General features: G+C 41.2%; 1 protein-coding gene across 1 annotated transcript; it reads left to right on the top strand.

Moving 5' to 3' along the window:
• Nucleotides 1-13,485: 13,485 nt before the first annotated feature.
• On the top strand, nt 13,486-19,370 carry prss35 (serine protease 35). The gene is made up of 2 exons (XM_041043424.1): nt 13,486-13,642; nt 17,692-19,370. Exon 2 carries the CDS (start codon nt 17,711-17,713, stop codon nt 18,983-18,985), a length of 1,275 nt encoding a protein of 424 aa, XP_040899358.1. The 5' UTR covers nt 13,486-13,642; nt 17,692-17,710; the 3' UTR covers nt 18,986-19,370.
• Nucleotides 19,371-19,805: the final 435 nt, after the last annotated feature.

The following is a 19,805-nucleotide window of genomic DNA, read 5'->3' as shown; positions in this document are numbered from 1 at the left end:
TTAAAACAAAGATGTGGTCTGTGGGCATCAACAGGACTAGTTAGGATCTCTAGTTTGTTAGTGGCTTAAAGTGTAGCCTTGACTGCAAATTATTATTAAATGCATGCTGTATGTCCACACTATTAGCCTTTCAGAAACTAAAAGGTCTTAGGCTTGGTGATAGTTTTTTTTTAAATAATCCAATGTGTTTTGCTTGGAGAAATTTTACAACTCATAAAAAAAAAAAACGTTTGTAAGTAATCTTCCACCTTATGAACCTGAAAATTTCACCAGACAATTGTAAGATGAAAAAAGTCGTCACTGGCTGAATAATGAAGTTTGAAAAACAGCTGTGAATGCTGAGAGATTCAGACTAGTATCAGCTGCACTGCTGAGGTCAGTGTCTACTCGATACTGATCAATGTCTCCAGCCACAGCAGTTCCTTATATAGCAGCAGAAAACCAAGCCCCTCCCAATCACCTTGTTTACCAGGTTTCCATGCCCTGTTTGAATGACTAACCTGGATGACAAACATCTGACATCTCTGTCTGTATCAGGGAAGAAGTCTGGAAGTTATTTTTGAGGTTCAGGCATGATGCTACTTGGCAGTGGAAGGGCATGAGGAATGCAGGGAGAGTTTGCGAAGCACCATCAGCCCACCCACTGAAGGTTGATCACAGTTTTGGAACAGCTGGATGTTGTGAGGGAAGTTGTCTACCTGTCTGCGTGTATGAACAAATTAAAAGAGAAAATTCAGATTCTACAATGCTTTTATCTTCCAACAGCTAAAAGTCGAACACTACACTTGTGTGAATAAAATAGTGTATTTAGTGTATGTGTTTTTTATTGAGTTTTATTGTTGTTTTCAGATTAAATATAACCTATGTGATTTAAAGTTTAAAAAAATCTGTTTTATTTGTCTCTCTTCTAACAATTAAAATGTGACAATTACCGAAAGTTTAAGATGTTTCTAGATATCTTCATTATTTTATTTGTATTTATCAGGCAAAATGGAAACAAAAAAGCCGTTCAATAACACATCAAATATTCAAACCACATGCAAAAAAAATAGTCAAAAACTTTAGCTTTAGCTAACGTGACAGGGATATTTTGTACAGTCATGCCCTGATGTCTCAGTGGGTGTGTGCTCACCTCAGCTTCTGTACCACAGACATTAAGGGTCTGGTCTTAAAGAATTTAAAAGCTGTTTTAAATTTAAATTTTAAATAAATTGGGAGCCTGTTTTAGGACACAGGGAGTTTGCTAAACAGCTTTTTCCTTAAGTTTGCAAGGAGTGAAAGTGAAGGATTTTTTACTTCTACTACTCTTTCACTGAAGTCCAGAATTTTCCTTTTAGCAGTTCAGCTCTCAGTTCTCCTTTTGTTCCTTTCAGTTCAAGAGCTAGAAATGTTATGACCCTCACTTTCTGTGTCCCAGGACAGGGTTAGCAGAGAGCAAGTGTAGAACAACAAATGTATATTAAAGGCTTTCATGAATTGGGTATAGGCTGCATCTTGCAAGACACCGCATTTAGCAAATGGAAAAGAAAGAAAAAAACCAAAACAAAAACCCAGTCTGCCAGAACAAGCCTTTGTATGATCAGCTCTACCTCTGCATTGTGACTTCACTGTACTGAGAAGAGAAAGAAGCTGACCAGGAGAAACTTTTTGCTTAAGCAGTGTTTGAAATCAAAAGCTGCTGCGCAGACACAGCAGAGGTCATGCTTAGATTACTCACTTTCCAGGAGGTGAAGGATGGTCAACAGTCAAGGCCAGTCAACGATCGCTGCTGAGCTGCTACTTCGACCCCAGGAGCTCTGCAGATGATGAAAGAGAACATAAAAGCTTGCTATTACTAATGATGTAATAACATGAAATGAAAGGTTCGCCTATCACCCAGGTGTAATATTAACAGAATGATTGGTGATTATACAATAGACCGTATGTGCTTATTAGAGCAACTACAGGCACGTTTCTTTTGATTTCATTTGCATCATCTGTCCTAATCAACTGACCCTGTTGAACCAGGTGTTTTACAGACATTATCTCCTGTTATTGCATCTTAATAACAGACACATCCTGACTCACACACACATATATACACACAGACAGTGTACGTTTCTGATCCATGCAGTCTGCATCATAAGCAGCCTTTTTTTTTTTTTTTTTCTCGTCTGTGTTTTGACTCTTGTTTATCCCTGTGGGGCTTTTCTGGTCAGGAAGAGGAGGAGGCAGCAGACAAAGACAAATACAATTACTGAGAATCATATCACCCACAAACATATGGTTTTCCCTCTCATCTCCATTTATTCTGCTGCATACTGACAGAAACACCTGGCCGTGCTTCCTGCACTGGAGCTGATGGTAAAGGACTCACAAACGTGGTCATTAAATGTAATTACAGCCAGACTCTATGGAGTGGGGAAACCATACCTTCTGATTGCATTGGCACCTGCCTTTATAAACTATAAGGCACAGAGTTCACATGAAGGTTTGAGCAATACAGGTTTTTGAAAGCTGAGATAGTGAATCAGCAGCTCTTTAGATAAGAGGCAAGGGAACTGCAACTCCTGCTGAATGGAAAGTTTAAAGAAAAATACAGCTTAAATTTGGACTTATTTATTTTGAACTCTGTACATGACCATGTAGAAAAACAAAGCACCTGGGTTAGATAGCTTTCGCTGATTTCTCATCAGCTAATTTCTCATCAGCTAATTTCTTTTCCCATTTAGATCATCAACTCTTGTACTGACAATTACAATGGCACAAATGATCAACATCATTAAGCTAATGCCACTAGCAATGTATTTCAGAAACAAACAAAGAGAGGGAGGTTGTGAACAGCTGCAGTGTAAGAATTAGTCACTTTAGTTCAGGCACGGATTGATCACATGCTCTTTTTGACATGATCTGCCTTTGTGATGTTGGGTCATTAACCCCTGTGTGTTTCAACATTTTTAATTTTAATCTTTACAGAATCTTTATTTTTTTCCAAGTTCATGTAGATGATTTGCGTGTTTTGTGTACCTTGCCTCAAAACGGCCCTTTAGGGACAAATGAAGTCTGTCTTATGTTGCTGCTGTCGGAGGTGAGTCTAACGTGAGCAGTGGATGAAATGACTGGCTGAACAACTGTTTGAAACGTAAGGTAAAGGGCTAGCTATTTTCTCAGCCACATATCTTTCCACTCAGTGAAGTGTAGAAAAAGGAGGGAAGATAAATACAGTTGCACCTCTGTTTGAATTTCTGGACCATTAACTATCACTGCGGCCACCACTACAGCTGCTGGCAAATGAAGAAGTAGCTTTGTAACAGCCATCAACACTAGGGTTTTATGTCAGGACTAACTAATGAAATAGAGTTGTTTTACTGAAAAAAAACTGGTAGCAAAAAAAAAAAAAAAAGCTGGCTAAGGAGAAAACCCAATCAGTCAAATTAAAGTGGACAATACTGTAATCTAACTGGGAACTCTATACAATAGTTTCATTGCAGGTTTTGTTCTGCTCAGGTCATTTTTTCTGTTTTGAAAATGCTCCTCTGTGCAGAGATGAGAAACTTATCTCTCTAGCTCCCTTTTCTCTTTTGATACACAACTATTTGTGGCCCTTTTTGTCTGAGAAACTAAGTGTGACACTATGAACAGCTCCTAGTAAGATACTGTATGAAAATATGTGTGTTAATCCCAGATTTCAACAATGTTGTGTATTTGTTTTTACCCTGCACTTGAGTGCAGCCATTGGGAGCAAGCAAAAACACTTCTGATTTTCCAGCATGGTGGCAGGACAACCCCTCTTTCAAACCACAGGGAACAGTGGATCTTGGATATGTGAAATAGAGCCAATAGGTGAAAAGGCACAAAGGTCAAAGTGCAAAGCAACACGAGAGCTTTTCAGTGAAACAGTCCCTCTCACGTGTATGAAGGTGTGCTCACCTGTCACGGCCTCCAAGGCACTCTGACCTTTCAGCTTCTTTAATTATCATTACCTCGGACCAATAAACTCTGCGTACAATGAACTCTGTGTGGTTTGTTTCTGCAGTGGGTTCACAGACTTACTGAACAACCTTTCCCATAGCTTAAGCATCTAAGTATCATCACCGGCAGAGGAAAATCTGAACAAGAACCACATTTCCTTCCTTTAGGTACTTTTATGAAGCCATAACTGTTGTTGTCTGGACCCAGAACAGAAAACACACAAAAGAGCTCGGAGGCGTTGGGCCTGCTGAGCACCTTCAGTACCAGCAGAGGAAATGGGTGGATGTTTTGGAGGGATTCCTGAGGAGCGCTGCACTTCCAAGTCTGCTGCTGTACATACATACATGGCTTCCCTCACCACTTAGCTTTCCCTCTCTCTCTCTCCCTATGAGTCCATACATGACCTTCCCCCAGCCCCCCAAAATCAATGGGCCCTTTCACTGATCATGCTTCATAATGACCCACTGTTTGAGTCCATGGATATTTAGGGAGAAGTGGAAAAAGAGAAAGCTTTAAGCTGCAGCTTTTCTGTCTTGCATTATTAGAGAAAGCTGAGTTGACATGTGTGTACTGCAAGAAGGAGCTTGATCATAATAGGCCGGGTTGGGTTAAGGAAGCCCTGAACATATCCTGAGGAAGCTACTGCTAAGCCTTTGCTTTTAAAGGTTATACTGTATGAATGTGAGGTTTATGGCTACTGACGACTTAAGAGCATTAGTTTTTCAGATCTTCTGATCTAAATTTTTGAATTTCTTTCATCATTTTACTACTTGCATTTATTTTTCACATTTTGCAGGGTCTGAGAACCTACAAGTGTGAAAACTTACAGTTTAAGAGATTAGAAAACTGTTTTAAAAACTGAGTAATCAAGTAACAGAAACAATCACAATAAACTAGACTAGGTTTTTGAATTTGGCAATAAGGCATTTTTTGTAAAACAAAAAATTTTTACTTTTAAAGTCAAACTGAAAAAAGTTGTAGGGCTATTCATTTATTTTTGGCAGTGCCCTTTCCACAGAGCTTGAATTTTTGCCTACGACTGCCATTGATGGTATTGATGCAGTCATGATAATTTGACTGCAGCCATATTTCCATCATATTTTTTGTTTGTTTGAAGTTTGGCTGTGGCTATTTTAATGCCATCATCTTGCTGCGCCCTCTTCTTCTGTAACAGTTCTGTGGCACGTACTGGAGAATTAGCACCACCAACTGTTTATCACAATGCACCAGTGTTCATTTCATTATGAAAACTATGACAAAAAATAACCTGTTTTTCACCACAAAAACAAGACAACAACTAAATAAAAAGTAACCTCTGAAAACGACAACTATGACGAAATGTATTACACCTTTCATCAACAAACACCTGACGTCACCTGTTCTCAGAAGAAACACCTTTATGGACTAAATTCATCCACAATCCACTGAAAATTAGACAAGAGGCGGCAAAAAGAAACAACTGAGATAAACTACAGAAAAATGCAGGTTGCATGAGGACATGTACAAAAAGGTAAACTAATGCACTTATTAAGTGTATCTTTGGTGTTGTTATCAGGAGGAGAGATTAATGTTGGGGTTCCATCTAAATTGTCCTCTACATGTTCACCATACAAATATCATAGTATTAATATTATGGGACGATACAGTGTCTCCTCTCAAACTAAGCCCAGAAAATGATTTTAGTGATCAGGTGAGTGATCCTACAGCACAGGTAGCTGCAGTAAAGTTAGGTTAGCACGAACAGCTGTTCTAGAATCGGAAATGCTAACTGGATTTTCTGAGGTGAGTCAGTCTGCACTACTGCAGAGCAGAGGGACATGGACACCTTGCAAGAGACACCTGTAACCATGGTAACTGTACACAAAGAGGGCAACAGCTATAACCTCAAAATGCACTGAAGACCTGATTAAAATTGTATAATGAAAATGAGACGAACATGTCACTGACAAAAACGAACAAAAATCAAATGACTAAAATTTGACTAATACACATTTTCGCCAAAAGACTTGAGACTAAAATTAGACACCCAACTCCTAATACTTACTGTACAGTAGTGGGTGGAAATGCACAATAATTCACAATTTTTATGTAAATATGGTTAAAAGTTGTTAGACAGAAACTTAACTTATGACATGCTTCAGTTATCAGGGCACCACAGATGTTGACAGTGTACATCCCAGGAACACCAGCTCTAAAATGTCAGGCGACTGCTGCAAAGGGAAACAACCACCTCCTAGAGGGTGGAAGGTAGAAGCTGTGACTTTCCTAAAACGGGTTTCATCCTCTTTTGAAAAATGGAAAAACATGCACAATAGCTGCAGCACTATCCCAGTTTAAATTCCCTTTAATATAGTGAAGAGAAATCAAATTTTTGTTCCTCTTTATGGTAAGTCATAAAGCAAAGTAAGAGTCATTTTTAAAGTAACTTTTCAATAACAGTTGAATAATAAATCTGCCTCTTCAGGCACAGAGTTTGTGTGTGTGCGTTTCTACTTGCAAGCATGAATGAGTGGGTGTGTTTTGGCCCTTTTAATAATGACTGTACCCACAAGACAAGGTGTGCCACTGAACTCAGTATGACTGCAGATTGAAAAAAAGCTGACAGGTCAAGGTTTGCCAAACAGAAACTGAACGAGGCATTGAACATCAGAGGGCGAAGATTCAGCCAGAGAGAGACAGTAGAGCTTCTCCAGTCAAACGACTAAATGGCATTTGGCAGAATGAGCAAAGAGACGTCATCGCTGCACTTCAACAAAACCTCCTTTCTTCTCCAGGAAAGAGGACAGAGATTAGTGTTAACCTGGTCACACAGTGTGTTTACGTAACCTTCATGACCCCGCACAATATGTGAGTCTCTTTATGTCTTTCAACATGCAAACACAGACTCGTTTCTACTTTCCGCACTTCAATCTTATTGTGTGAAAACATTCCAGACTTGTGAGGGTTTGTTTGCATGTCTGTGATGATGTGTGTGTGTGTTCCTTTACAAAAAAAGCACATGTGAAATAAATGTTTTTAACATTTGAAATGTCAAAAACTACATAATATGAATTTATCATGTCCCAACTCGTATGTACCTTCTGTATAGTTGAATTTATCACATTATTTTTTTGTGTGTGTGTGTTTGTAAGGGAGACTTCAGCAGCACATGTTTGCGTTTGAAGATACACAGTAGTTCTTCTTTAATGAGATCAGTTCTTCTAACAAATATCTGCAACATCTGAGCTCAACAAATACCTTTTCTCTCTGAATCCTCCCTCCTCTCACATGTCTCAAGTCCTGGCAGCACATTGTGAAATGAAAACACCTCCTCTGTCCAAATCCACACTATAAACAAGAGGCCTGTCTGGGATAAATGTCACATTTCCTCGTGTTTGTCTCTGCGTGTATAAACAGTTTCATCTCAATGAGGACACACTGCAGCTCTGTTACCCTCAGCTCAACAACAGGGGATGAATTGTTGGGTTCCACTTTCCTATGTGTTGCCAAATGAGCCTCACCAATGGTACATCTACTGTATAATCTGCAAAATATATGTTTGGCGTTAAAGTTATTTCAAAGTGGGGGAACTAATTTCATGTAAGCCAACATCTTGTGCAAACTTTTGTTTAAAACACAACCCTGCCTGGTGTGTACACATTATTATCACGATAAGAGATAGGGTTGGTCTTTGTGTTTGTTTTGCTTCCTCTTTTCAAGCCCAGATTTCTCAGCTGTGCTAAATGTTTTGACACTAGCGGGATGGATGAGGAGGGAAGACATTTCTAAAGAGCTGTTTTCTAACAACAAATTAATTCGGAGCTGCTTCAAACGTGAGTCTTCACTTCAGTACTTGAAGGAGTATCAAGCCAAAGGTAAAACTCTTCCATGTATGTACAGCATAAGAAGATCTCTGTACGTGACAGAGAGGTCAGTCAAAGAGCACAGAGAGTGCTTGCTATTTTTATTTCTACTTTTTATTTCTACTTTTCAAAGGGAATTCAACTAAAGTCAATGTCCTTCATGTGCTTCTGGACTGCTGAACTAACCATTACTGCACTGGAGCACAAATTACAAGGTCATCAATCACGGCTGAAAAACCTCAAGTGTCCAAATACCATTTTCAGCCATGAAAAAAAAAAAAGCAACAGGCACTCTGTTTCTTACCTGTAGGGCTCGTTTTTTTTTCCTCAGTGAAGAAGGGATTAACAACATCTACAGTGGATGTTTTAGGTGCGTGCAGGCGTGTGATGTAGAATGATATTTTTATGTTTTTATTGCAGGGGATTATGGGCAGGCAGTGTAAACATGAGGCTACACACAGAGAGAGTTACAGATGAGATAGATATACATACCGATCTGTTTTAGGAGACAGGCTGAGTTTAGCGGGTTAATCTGCATATCAGAGTGCTACATATTACCTGACCAACACTGTCTCCTAAAAATTATGTTCATATACAGCTAAACTGTTTTCCTGTTACACTGTGGTGGCAACATAATCTCTGGACAGATTTTGCTCAGAGGCAACACATTTTCTTGGATGAATGCAGTGCTACATTTATCAGCAGACGCAGAGTCAGCAAGTGTTGGTTGAGATGGATGGTGGACATACAAAGTGCATGACTGTCTCACTGAAGACCAGAGTTTACATGCATAGTCCTGTCTGTGGTTAGGCTTAAGCATCAAAAGCACTTTGGTTATGGCTGGGGAAAGATCATGGTTTTCATTAAACGTGTTAAAACACATTGTGTCTGAAGTCACTGTGGACATTTAACCAGACCACGATCTTTCCCTGACCTTAACCTAGTGCTGTCACTATGACTAACAATAACCATAAAAAAGTATAATAATGCTGTATTCACTGCACGTGGGTATTCTGTTGCACGATCCGATATTTTGGAGGAAAACAAATTGTTACTGATGAATAAGTTACTACTATGTTCAGAATTAACATGTTTGTCACTTGCTGTGTATGTAAACCCAAAGCTTATGATCCGTAGGTGAGGGCTGGACTGTAGACTAACTGGCATATCGAGAGCTTCACCCTCAGACTCAGCTCCCTCTTCACCAAGACAGTTTAGGACAGAGTACACATTTCTGCTGATGCTGCATCAGCCCACCTGTCAATCTAACAGTTAATCTTAGCCTCACTAGTGAACAAGGCCCCGAGACAGTCAAACTCCTTTACTTGGGGCAGCAACTCACTCCCATAGTAAGCAGTCCAACAACGTTTTTTTTTTTTTATTCCTGAAAAGTTGTCTTTCTTGAAAGTAGAAGGTTTTAAGCTGATGACAGTGCTATGACCCGCCTTCACAAATCCATCTTTGCATCGGGACTGTGGTTGCCTGTTCATTTGCGCATGAGATTTAAAGGCGCACGTGTGACTTCAGTCAGCCTTTCATCACGTACAGTCTCCTCTCTGAAAGCCGGCATGCCAACCATTTACCCAAATATTTACAATTAAAAGAGGTTATAAACTGTATGTGGATCTAAGCAAGACCTTTAACTAACTGTCCCATTACTGTTTATATATGTACATTTACTATATATACACTGTATTAATGTTTGTGTATGTGTGAGAGAGAGAGAGAGGGCTAGTGAGGTAGAGAGTCCTATCATATCAATGGTGGTCTGTTTCACGTGGAGCAAAGCTACAAGACCTTTCAGTTGCCAAAATAAAGCCTGTGGAAGTGAACTGAGGGTCAGTGCAGCCCTCTGAACTGGATTATTAGTGTGGTCTGTGCAGAGGTGTAGGCAGCCTTTAATGTATACTGCTATACACAGAGAAAAGGGAAATGAGGTCCTCTGAGGCAGAGTTTTACATGGAAATAAAACAACAACTTTGTGATCTCTTAAATTCATCGTAACTCAAATCAGGGAGTTCATGGTTTCTCAGTGACTTCCAGACAATAAATCACTTAGAGTATAAACGCACTAGAAGATTTTTTTTTATCATAGTATGAGTCAGGGAAGATGCCTGCGCAAGGATGAAAGTTAACCAGAAGGCCTCTCCCCCCAAAAACGTGGTGTGCTCCGTTAAAAGCCGCACCCATTTGCTGGTTTACTGCTGTGAAGGCAGGGAAAGTTGCATCCAGTACACCCAAACACATCTAATGAAATTCCTGAAACTTAGCTTCCCCACCAATAAGCATCCATCTACCACAGCAGAGCGCAAAGGGAGCACTTCCCGTGAGGGTGTGACGCCCGGCACAAAAGCCCCTCTATCCACACCGCATGGCCCCGACCAGAAATATCACTCACTGCTTTTCTATTTGGGAGCCCACAGAGTTGGGAACGTGGACAACTCTCTCTGTGTTGTCTCCCTCCTCTTCTGTGACCTTTGATCTTGAGCCTAACCGAAAACAGGCATATTTACTGTGTTTCTTTTGTCTGAATGTGTTATGGTTGTGATAATAGAGCTCACAGTTTGTGATTGTGTTGAGATGTTGAGTGGCCTCTGAGAAGAGGAGAGCAAGACAGTCTCTGTCTTGGACAGCGGGTCATAAGAACATGAATACTAAAGACATGCATCTGTCCACAGCAGAATATTTGCTCCTAAACATCATCATACAATATGCTTATTAACTGTAGGTAACTATTCAAACTAAGACTTTTTTCTTTTTGAAGCTTCATTTAACTAAACTTTTATACACCATTCACATTACGTAGTATATCTGAGCCCATCTTAGACAGTGGTGGTAGTCATAGCAACAGCCACCATTGTTTGGATCTGGAGTTCGACGCTGCAGTTCCTCTAAAGGCCACTAAATGCTAGCTCAAAGAAACTCTCTCAAACTTTAGGGAGAAAATAAATCCAAAACAGATCAGGGTCTCACAGGAACGTGTTCACTTGACTTAAAGATCTTTAAAGATAGGGAAGAGAATGAAAATTAATAAAGTTGCATTTGCTTTTTCTCCTTATGCAAATGGTCTAACTGATGGACACAAGATGTCTCCCATTTCACTGAAAAGTCCATTCTCAATGTACGTACGCTGTGGGTTTCAAATTTACACATCACACTCGTGTAAGGTTGTATGTTGGACCACAACTGGCTTCCAAACTTACTATGACAGTCATGCTCATGAGAACACGTACAGAGAGATTTAAGGTGAGCAAAGAGAAACCGTCCCGCCTTCAGCAGATGATTGTGAAAACTCTGCACATAGAGTGAAGCTCAAACGTAACAATGAAGAAGCATTACAAAAAACACACTTATGACTGGAGGACTTTAAAGGATCCTCAGCTATAGTGGCTGTAATGTGTTCATCCCACCTCCTCTCCACCCACACTTATTGCCTAAATAATTTAGATACGTGGCTTCAGTAATTAGAGAAAGATGGTGGTGAGGGGTAACCCAGCTTCAGCTTCAAAAAGTCTCTGCAAAACACATTGGGTGATGTCACATACACAATGTTTTTCCACTGACTGTGTGGCCTTTGGTATAATTTAATATTCTGAGCATGACTAGGCAAAAGTCTAAGCATTGTACAATAGAGCCAGTGATCTACAATGGACCCCAGTATGTTTCCAGTCCCTGCAGTATGTTTTCATTGACCAATGGGCCAATCTCCCAAAATGTAGCTATGTTTCATTAACATGCTGAGCCTGAGTGAAGAATCAGGACCACACCCAGAGGGAGGAGGAGGGTAAGAACATGCAGCTCTCATGCTAAGCCATCCTGCTCAGAAAATATTAGGCTTTGTAGCTGTATATACAATTTGCACACGCATGTGTGTGATCACCACCCACATGGATGAGCATCCATCTTGATCTTTAACATGCTGGTCAGGTGTGCAGGCCACCTAAGTCTTCTTTCTCTCACTCCCCCACACGCACACGCACACGCACACGCACACGCACACGCACACGCACACACACACACACACACACACACACAGGTGTAATGTTATCACCAAATCAGCAGAGCTGGTGTGAAGCCTACTGCACATCGAAGTGAGTGACAGATGTGATTACACAAAGATCAGTGTCTGTTGCAAATGACATCCTGCACTCCTCATTCCCTCTTAAACCAGATGTGTATCATCACACTCCCTCTTTCTCTCCCTCTTTCTCTCCCTCATTGCACACATATTTTCCATGTCTTTTCTTGGCTCATTGAGACTTCAACCAGTCACCATGACATTCATCCTCTGTCAGCCAGAGGCCCTGGTTTCTTCCCTTTGGTCCTGACCCTGCATAATGAAAAGACTAAACACAAAAATGATCTTAGCTGGTCTCATGGCTCCTGCATGTGGAGGCAGCAGGGCTGTCATGTCCTCACAGACACTGTCCTCCAACCAGAGGTTGTCGACAAATCATTCATCCATCCGTACTTTAAAGGATTCTCTGGGGAAACATGATGATCATATATGTATATATCCGCTGGGCAGCTATGACTACATGACACATGTGACCTCTTTTGATTTAACTAATAAGCATTGACGTCATGGTGGTCAGTTAGTATGTGGTTCATGAGATTTTGCAGAGTGACCTCTCTAAAATAAAGCAGTGCTTAAATGAAATCCTTTATCACAGGTTGCACGAGTCTGTGAGCTGCAAGCAGCTTCACCAACACAGTGCTGGGAAGTAGCAAAGTACATTTACTCAAGTGCTGTACTTATGCACAATTATGAGGTGCTTGTCTTTTACTTGAGTGTTTCCATTTCCTGCTACTGTACTTATCCCTTCTGCTCCAACACATTTCATCGTACTTTTTACTCCATTACACTTATTTAACAACTGAGTTTGGTTATTGTTTTGCAGATAAAATATTTTACATATGAAACATATGACTATTATTATTATTATTATTATAAAAAAGCAAACAGATTAGACACAAGTCAGAAGAACATTTATAGGATTTTGTTTCTCTTTTCCTATTATTGTTTCATGATCCACATTTACACTATCAGATTGATCTTTACACCTTTGGAAGGGTCCTGATCCCTACTGGGGGCCCCTACCCACCTGTAGTGTGTTTATTGCACATGAGTCAAAGGAATATCAAACATTTAGTGAATATCAAGCATCAGCACTTCTATGTCAGGGGACAGGGACTGACTTTGGGCGAATTTACACAAAACTACTTCTCACTTGTAGAAGAAAAGCGCTGCAGATGTGGAGGCTCACACTGCTCAGGATGGAAAGGCCTCCCAAACCTATTGTTGAGACCAGTGGAACTAATTCCCTCACAGTCCGCAGAGAGGCTCATTGACTGAGGCTCGCCTCACCTCTCTCTCTCTCCCCCTCTCTCCTCCTCTCTCTCTGGCTGCAGCCCCGCAGCCACACAACACACCTCCCGGTGCTGCTGAATAGACCACTGACTTCACCCAATTCAGCCTTTAGTTAGATCGCTCGGTCTGGTCCCACCCAAATGTGAACAGCTTTTGTCACAAGTGAAAAAAAGAGAAAGAAAAAAAAAAAACAGTCCTTCACAGATTTTTTTTCCTTCCCCCTTCACTCTCTCCCTCCCTACCTCCCTCCCTCCTCCTCAGCATCAAGTGCAGCCTGAGCGGAACGTCCCGGCTGCAACTTTCTCTCAGCCTCTTTGAAGAAGTAATGAGGAGAAGGGAGCCGTCGCCCTGCTGATACCAGGACGTCTGGGATGCAGTAACACCCGTTTGTTTTCTAGTGGGATCATATTTGTGTATATCCGAGGGAAACAAACAATACACTGCGGATTTGGCAAATCCATCAATCGGATGCAAGCAGGTAGGACGCCTTTTGTCGTTTTTGCGCAAATATTACGATCTCTCCATGAAGCGATAAGGGAAATATATTCTTTCTTTCTTTGTTTTTAATACTTTATTTCATATTTGTATGCTTTCACTCTCTGACGGTTTGGATTGTCGCGTCCTTTCTTTGTGGATGCAACTGTTGTTTTCCGGGAGATTAAAGTTGACTTTATAGTTGTATAAGTTCATAATATTCCTCATTTATGCACATTGTTTTGAAGGATTTTGAGTATTATTATAATTATTGTAATTATTATTAGATGATGTTAATTAAGTAATGACACATCTTGTAATATATTTGAAGTATATTTGCATAGGTTTCTCTACAGTTAAAAGATGCATTGTCCTTCTTTTCACATACAGCTGGTGATGCAGATGTGGAATTACAGATGTTTGCTTTTCACATGTCATTGAATAGCTACAGTCATGGGATATTTATTTGCATTAAGATGCTGATAGTAATATAAATGATTTCAGAATAATAAAATCTATGGCTTAGACTTTTACTAAGACATTTCTAATTTTTTTTTTCTAAATCAGACTTTTTGGTTACATTTTCATGATGTAAGTCAGTCACAGAGTTTGTCTGATGAGTCTGTGGTTGCTCAGACGTTCTAAGCCTGAGAACTGAAGTTTATTTAAAGCTGTAAAAAAATAGGTCAAAATGAATGAAAACACCCCTTTTAATAAAGGTGGCGTTGAACTAGACAATAGACGCTGACCCATGCTCACTGAAGTGGAGATGGACAATTGTGCCATAGCGCCATCCTTCGGTCACTTTGTCTCCTGGGTGCCTTCCTGTGACTCCCTCCTCAGAGGGATGGAGAGGGCACACAGCTTCTTGTTCAGCTGACTGCAGTGGAAAATAGTTTAGCTGAAATGAACGCCTTCTATGACCAAAGCCATCATGGCAGCATATCACTTTCCACTCTATGCTGAATAATTGCAGGCTTTCTTTCTGGATTTGTGTTATGTCTGAGTCTGACCGAGGGAGTGTGAAGCTGAACAGAAACTAAGGGTCATTTTTGTATTCTCATTTATTGAGACTGTTTTACAGCTCTTGTGGGCTTGTATTTTATTACCGTCTGTTTCAGACTGGTTAGATGTTGGCCACTGGGTATGTTTTATTAGACACTATGTGGTAAACTTAAGCCAAAAACTCTGCAGTCAGGCTGAGCTGGATGGCAGGGCACAAACTGACAAACAAACCTGGAATGAAAAGGGAATGCTTTGCAGTCTTAGCTAAATAGAGCAGTTTGGATAGAATTGCCACAATGAATGAGAAAGAGCTGATGTGATCCACAGGTGATGCCATACATCACCTCAGCTCCCAAGAGACTCAGCTGAGTCTCTTGGGAGCTTTGCCAAATCAGGCAATGCCTCATTTTCATGCTGCACTAACACCTAATTGAAAGGGAATGTGCGTCTGTGGACCCTCTGGCCAATCCGAAACATTCCCCCTCAAAGATCTGTCCTCCAGCTGAACGCTTCAGATGTCAGCCTGTCTGCCACACTCCATTTAAACCCTTCAAACGGCCAGAACCAATGGCTGCTTCGCTCTGGTTTCCAGTTTGAAATTAACTGTTGGATTTTCACTCCTGCTGCATTGCTTCTCAATGAAAAGCATCCAAATGATTTTCTGTCCTTGTGTCTGGAATGGCCTGTGTGACTTCATCACCACAGCCATGCTGACGTACTGAAGCTCTCCTACTCTATGGTTAAGTGATGGTCTGCTGAATCTATTAAAACACACCCAAATTGTAATTTTCTTTATAGGGGTATCAGGATTATTGGCAACATCACACTCATACAGTAGAAGCACGAACCAGCAGGCTGTCTGCAGCCTGCATAGGCTCTATGTTTGATGTCATTCTGTGTGCATGGACAAGGAGTGAAGTGGAGCTTGGGAAACCAGATATGGTCATTACTGAGAGAGAAGGTTAACCATTGTGGCAAACCTCCAAGCCACTGTCTCAGCCCATTCAGAGGATCAGGGTTCATCCTCTCCCTCTCGCTGCCCGCAGCCTCCAGCAAGACTCAGAGGACGTAAATCTGCTCTAAACCACACAGCAAATGTATCAGCTCTAGAGAAATGTTTTAAGAGTTTGAGAATATTTCAAACAGAGTGCTATTTCCCCCATGAATAATGACACCAATCTTTTCCTGCGAACTTGTGCATTTTAAGGAATTTTTTAAAAAAGAAAAAAGTGTGTTGTGCTGTCACAGTCTGCAGGTTTATCCAAGTCATAGTCTGTAGCTCTGGACTCAGTCTGTCTCTAGCATTCTGGGCTACACTGCCTCCCTGTGGCAGTAAATAGAGTTGTTTATTTTTTTCTTTATCAGGACACATCAACACTGGATATAAGACCTTCTCAGTTCAGGGAAATCAGAGTTTGCCCACATGTTTGACATACTTAAAGCTGATTAAAGGCTGTTTACTGACCTTTCTGGTTCCATGCAAGATCAAGTATCTGCAAAACTGTACTGTATTTCAGCTGTTTTACTAAGTAGAGATGCTTAGTAAGTGAATCTTACAGACAGACCATGTACAGCACCCACACACGCTGGTTGGTTGGTTGACTTTGTTTCTAATAGGTGGTTCCTGAGATATTAACTTGGTCCTAAAATAGGTCTTGTTGTTTACTACACTGAGGTGAACAAACAACAATACATTGCTTACAAACAACAATGCATTGGCGCGACTTGATAGGCAAATGGTTACAATGCATGCCACACAACTACAATGTTCAATTCCAGTTGAGGACCAATGCTGCATGTTATGCCCCTTTCTCTCTCCCATTGTTTCCTGCCTGTCTTATTTCTAACAACTGTCTAATTAAGGTGAAAAATACACACAGAAAATACTGAAGTGCATCACAGATATCACTATAACATTACATCTTTACACCTGGTATGGCAATCTCACACTTACTGGTGCGCATTTAGGCACAGCAGTGCTTTGAGCAAAATGCTAACATCAGCATGTTAATATGCTCACATGAGAATGTTTAGCTGTTATGTTTACCATGATCACCATCTGATTTAATGTGCTAATACTAATAATAAGTTCCTATCCTATCCTAATATGCTAACATTTGTTTATTTACACTGAACACAAAGCACAGCTGAGGGTAGGAAAGCCTCTAGTTTTGTAGGGATTTACTCAAAAAGCAAAGTGTTGGTCAAATTAAAAATTTGACCTGACCATAGAACATTTTAAGTCATGGCATAACAAAAGTTACTACAATTTACACTGGGGTTAACTTGGATATCCCTATGTACTAAATTTCAAATAGTTGTCTAGGCCCCATGGTGGCACGGGAAGAAAAGTCCAGGGTTCATAAAAGTCACTAGCATTCAGTGTTTTTGTTTTGTGCTATTTCATTGAATACAATACATATAGATTCATATACAACCCATGCATCCGTTTTCTATACCGCTTGATCCATCAGGGTCACTGGAGCCTATCCCAGCTATGGGCGAGAGGACTGGACTGGTCGCCAGACAACCACTCACGCACACACTTTCACTACATTTTCACACATTTAGAGTAGCCAATGAACCTAATGTGCAAGTTTTTGGGATTGTGGAAGGAACCCACACAAGCATAGGGAGAACATGTAAACTCCACACAGAAGAGCCCAGACCGGGGTTTGAACCTGGAGCCCTCTTGCTGTGAGGAGACAGTGCTAACCACTGCACCACCCTTCATATACAACCATGTATATATATTTTTCTAGCCTGACCTGAAACAATCTGCAGTGATGCTCATATTATCCTTCCCAATTGTTCTCCTTAGATGCTACTAGAAACAGGTACTCATGTAATTGACAGACTTGATAATTACCTATGGACCTGAAATGGTGCTATGTTGTTTATTTAATACAAAAGAGTTTTTAACAGAAGGTGTTTCTTTTTAGCTTGGCTAAAAAGAAACTCAATGTTGTACTGAGCTGAATGTATCATTAAAGTGATTCATGATTTCTACCTAACTGAAAGGTTTTCCTCTCTGTTCTTATGTTACAGAGCCAGGCCCAACTTAGCAATGGGCCCCATACCCCTCTGTGTCCTGCTCCCGGTGATGGTACTAGCTGCGGCGGCGGCTGTAGCTGCTGAGGAGAACGCAGCCGATGATGAGTACACCTGGCCACAGTGGAAGGTGCCTCTGGTAAGGAAAAGGCGTACTGTGCAACTCAGCAGTCCTAACTACTCAGCCCACCCAAAACCGGAGCTAAGTGGAACCTGTGGGATTGAGTGTCAGCGTCGCATCCCCACACCTTCTCTGGATGACCTGGAGCAGTTCCTGTCCTACGAGACGGTCTACGAGAATGGCACCCGCACATATACCTCAGTTTCTGTGCAAGGTCTTAATGAGGCAGCAACCTGGAACAGAAACTCCTCATCCAGCTCCCGCCACAAACGGGAGGTGTACGGCACAGACACCCGCTTCACCATCTCTGATAAGCAGTTCTCTACCAAATATCCCTTCGCCACCTCTGTGAAGATCTCCACAGGGTGTTCTGGGATTCTGGTGTCACCTAAGCATGTGCTGACAGCTGCCCACTGCATCCATGATGGGAAGGATTATCTAAATGAAGCACAGAAGCTACGTGTTGGTATTCTGAAGGAGAAGTCCAGACGGGGGAAAGGAGGCAAAGGGAGAGGAGGACGAGGAAAGGGAAAGGGGAGAAAGGGAGACAAAGGTAAAGAAGAACTCCAGGAAAAGCAAGAGAATGTAGGGAAAGGGGACCGTAAAGGAAAGGGGAAAGGTAGGAAGAACCGGAGTCGGCGAAGTGCGGAATCAGAGAAACCTTCATTTAGGTGGACCAGGGTCAAGCAGACCCAGATTCCCAAGGGTTGGTTCAAAGGTGTGTCTGACGGACTGGCTGCAGATTATGACTACGCTGTCCTGGAACTGAAGAGAGCCCCAAAAGTCAAGCACATGGATCTGGGTGTTATCCCCTCGGTCAAGAAGCTCCCAGCTGGGAGGATCCACTTCTCTGGCTTTGATGATGACCGGCCTGGCAACCTGGTCTACCGGTTCTGCTCTGTGTCTGAGGAATCCAATGATTTACTTTATCAGTACTGCGATGCCAAACCTGGCTCCAGCGGCTCTGGGGTCTACATTCGCCTCAAAGAGCCTGGTAAGAAAAAGTGGAAGAGGAAGATCATTGGGGTTTTCTCCGGTCACCAGTGGGTGGATGTAAACGGGGACGGGATGCAACAGGATTACAATGTGGCAGTAAGAATAACACCCCTCAAATATGCTCAGATCTGCTACTGGGTCCACGGGGACTCAAGTGAGTGCCAGGCAGCCTAAGACAACACAGGAACCCCCCTCAACCACCACTGCACTCCTATCCCTCAGAACTCCTCCATACAAGGGACACCTGACCTGTCCTACCCCCCCACACACACCTGCTCTCACCAACCAGGGGCCTGACAACTGCCTGTCCTCTTCCTGCCTTCCTGTTACCTCTTGTGCCTCCCAGCAACTCCTCCTCCACTGATCTACACACACACACACACACTCACACAGCCATGTAGACTCAGTGTTGACAACAAGAACTGGTCAATGCATCAAGACAACTGTGGCTCTTCAGCTTTTCTAATTTATTTGCTAAAAAAAAAAAAAAAACAACTGAGAAAAAAAACGTGTTGTATGTATTTACAGATCATTCAGATCTGCAGTTCTGCTTTCTATTTTGACTCTTTTTTTTTTTTTTTTAAGTTTTGACCTTTTTGGGTACAATGTTGGAAAGTGTATGTTCAAATGTTTGTGAATAAAGCCCTGGTACATCGGTCATATATTCCAACTGGGCCTTGTATGGAGAGACTTGCGTTGTGGAGTGTTCTCCAACGCTGTAAAGAAGATTGTGTGACAAAAGACCCAGGAAAAGTAAATGTTAACTTTCGTTTTACAAATGAACTATATAGAGATATTGAGATTACTGTTTTTATAAACATTTTAATGTAATGAGCTGGTGTTTTGCATTGCGTATATCTAGAAGTTTGAGTTTGTTGTTGTTTTTTTTGTTGTTTTTTTTGTTGTTTTTTTTGTTGTTGTTTTTTTTTTTTTTTTTGTTTTTGTTTTTTGTTGTTGTTTTTTGTTGTTGTTTTTTTGTTTTTTGTTTTTTTGT

The sequence above is a fragment of the Toxotes jaculatrix genome, chromosome 8, assembly GCF_017976425.1.
Source record: "Toxotes jaculatrix isolate fToxJac2 chromosome 8, fToxJac2.pri, whole genome shotgun sequence".
Lineage (NCBI taxonomy): Eukaryota > Metazoa > Chordata > Actinopteri > Toxotidae > Toxotes > Toxotes jaculatrix.
The sequence above is the reverse complement of the archived record's forward strand: the minus strand, read 5'-3'. Positions and strand labels throughout refer to the sequence as shown.

Coding starts and splice junctions, on each gene's coding strand:
- prss35 (XM_041043424.1), top strand. CDS start 17,711: ATGGGCCCCATACCCCTCTGTGTCCTGCTCCCGGTGATGGTACTAGCT.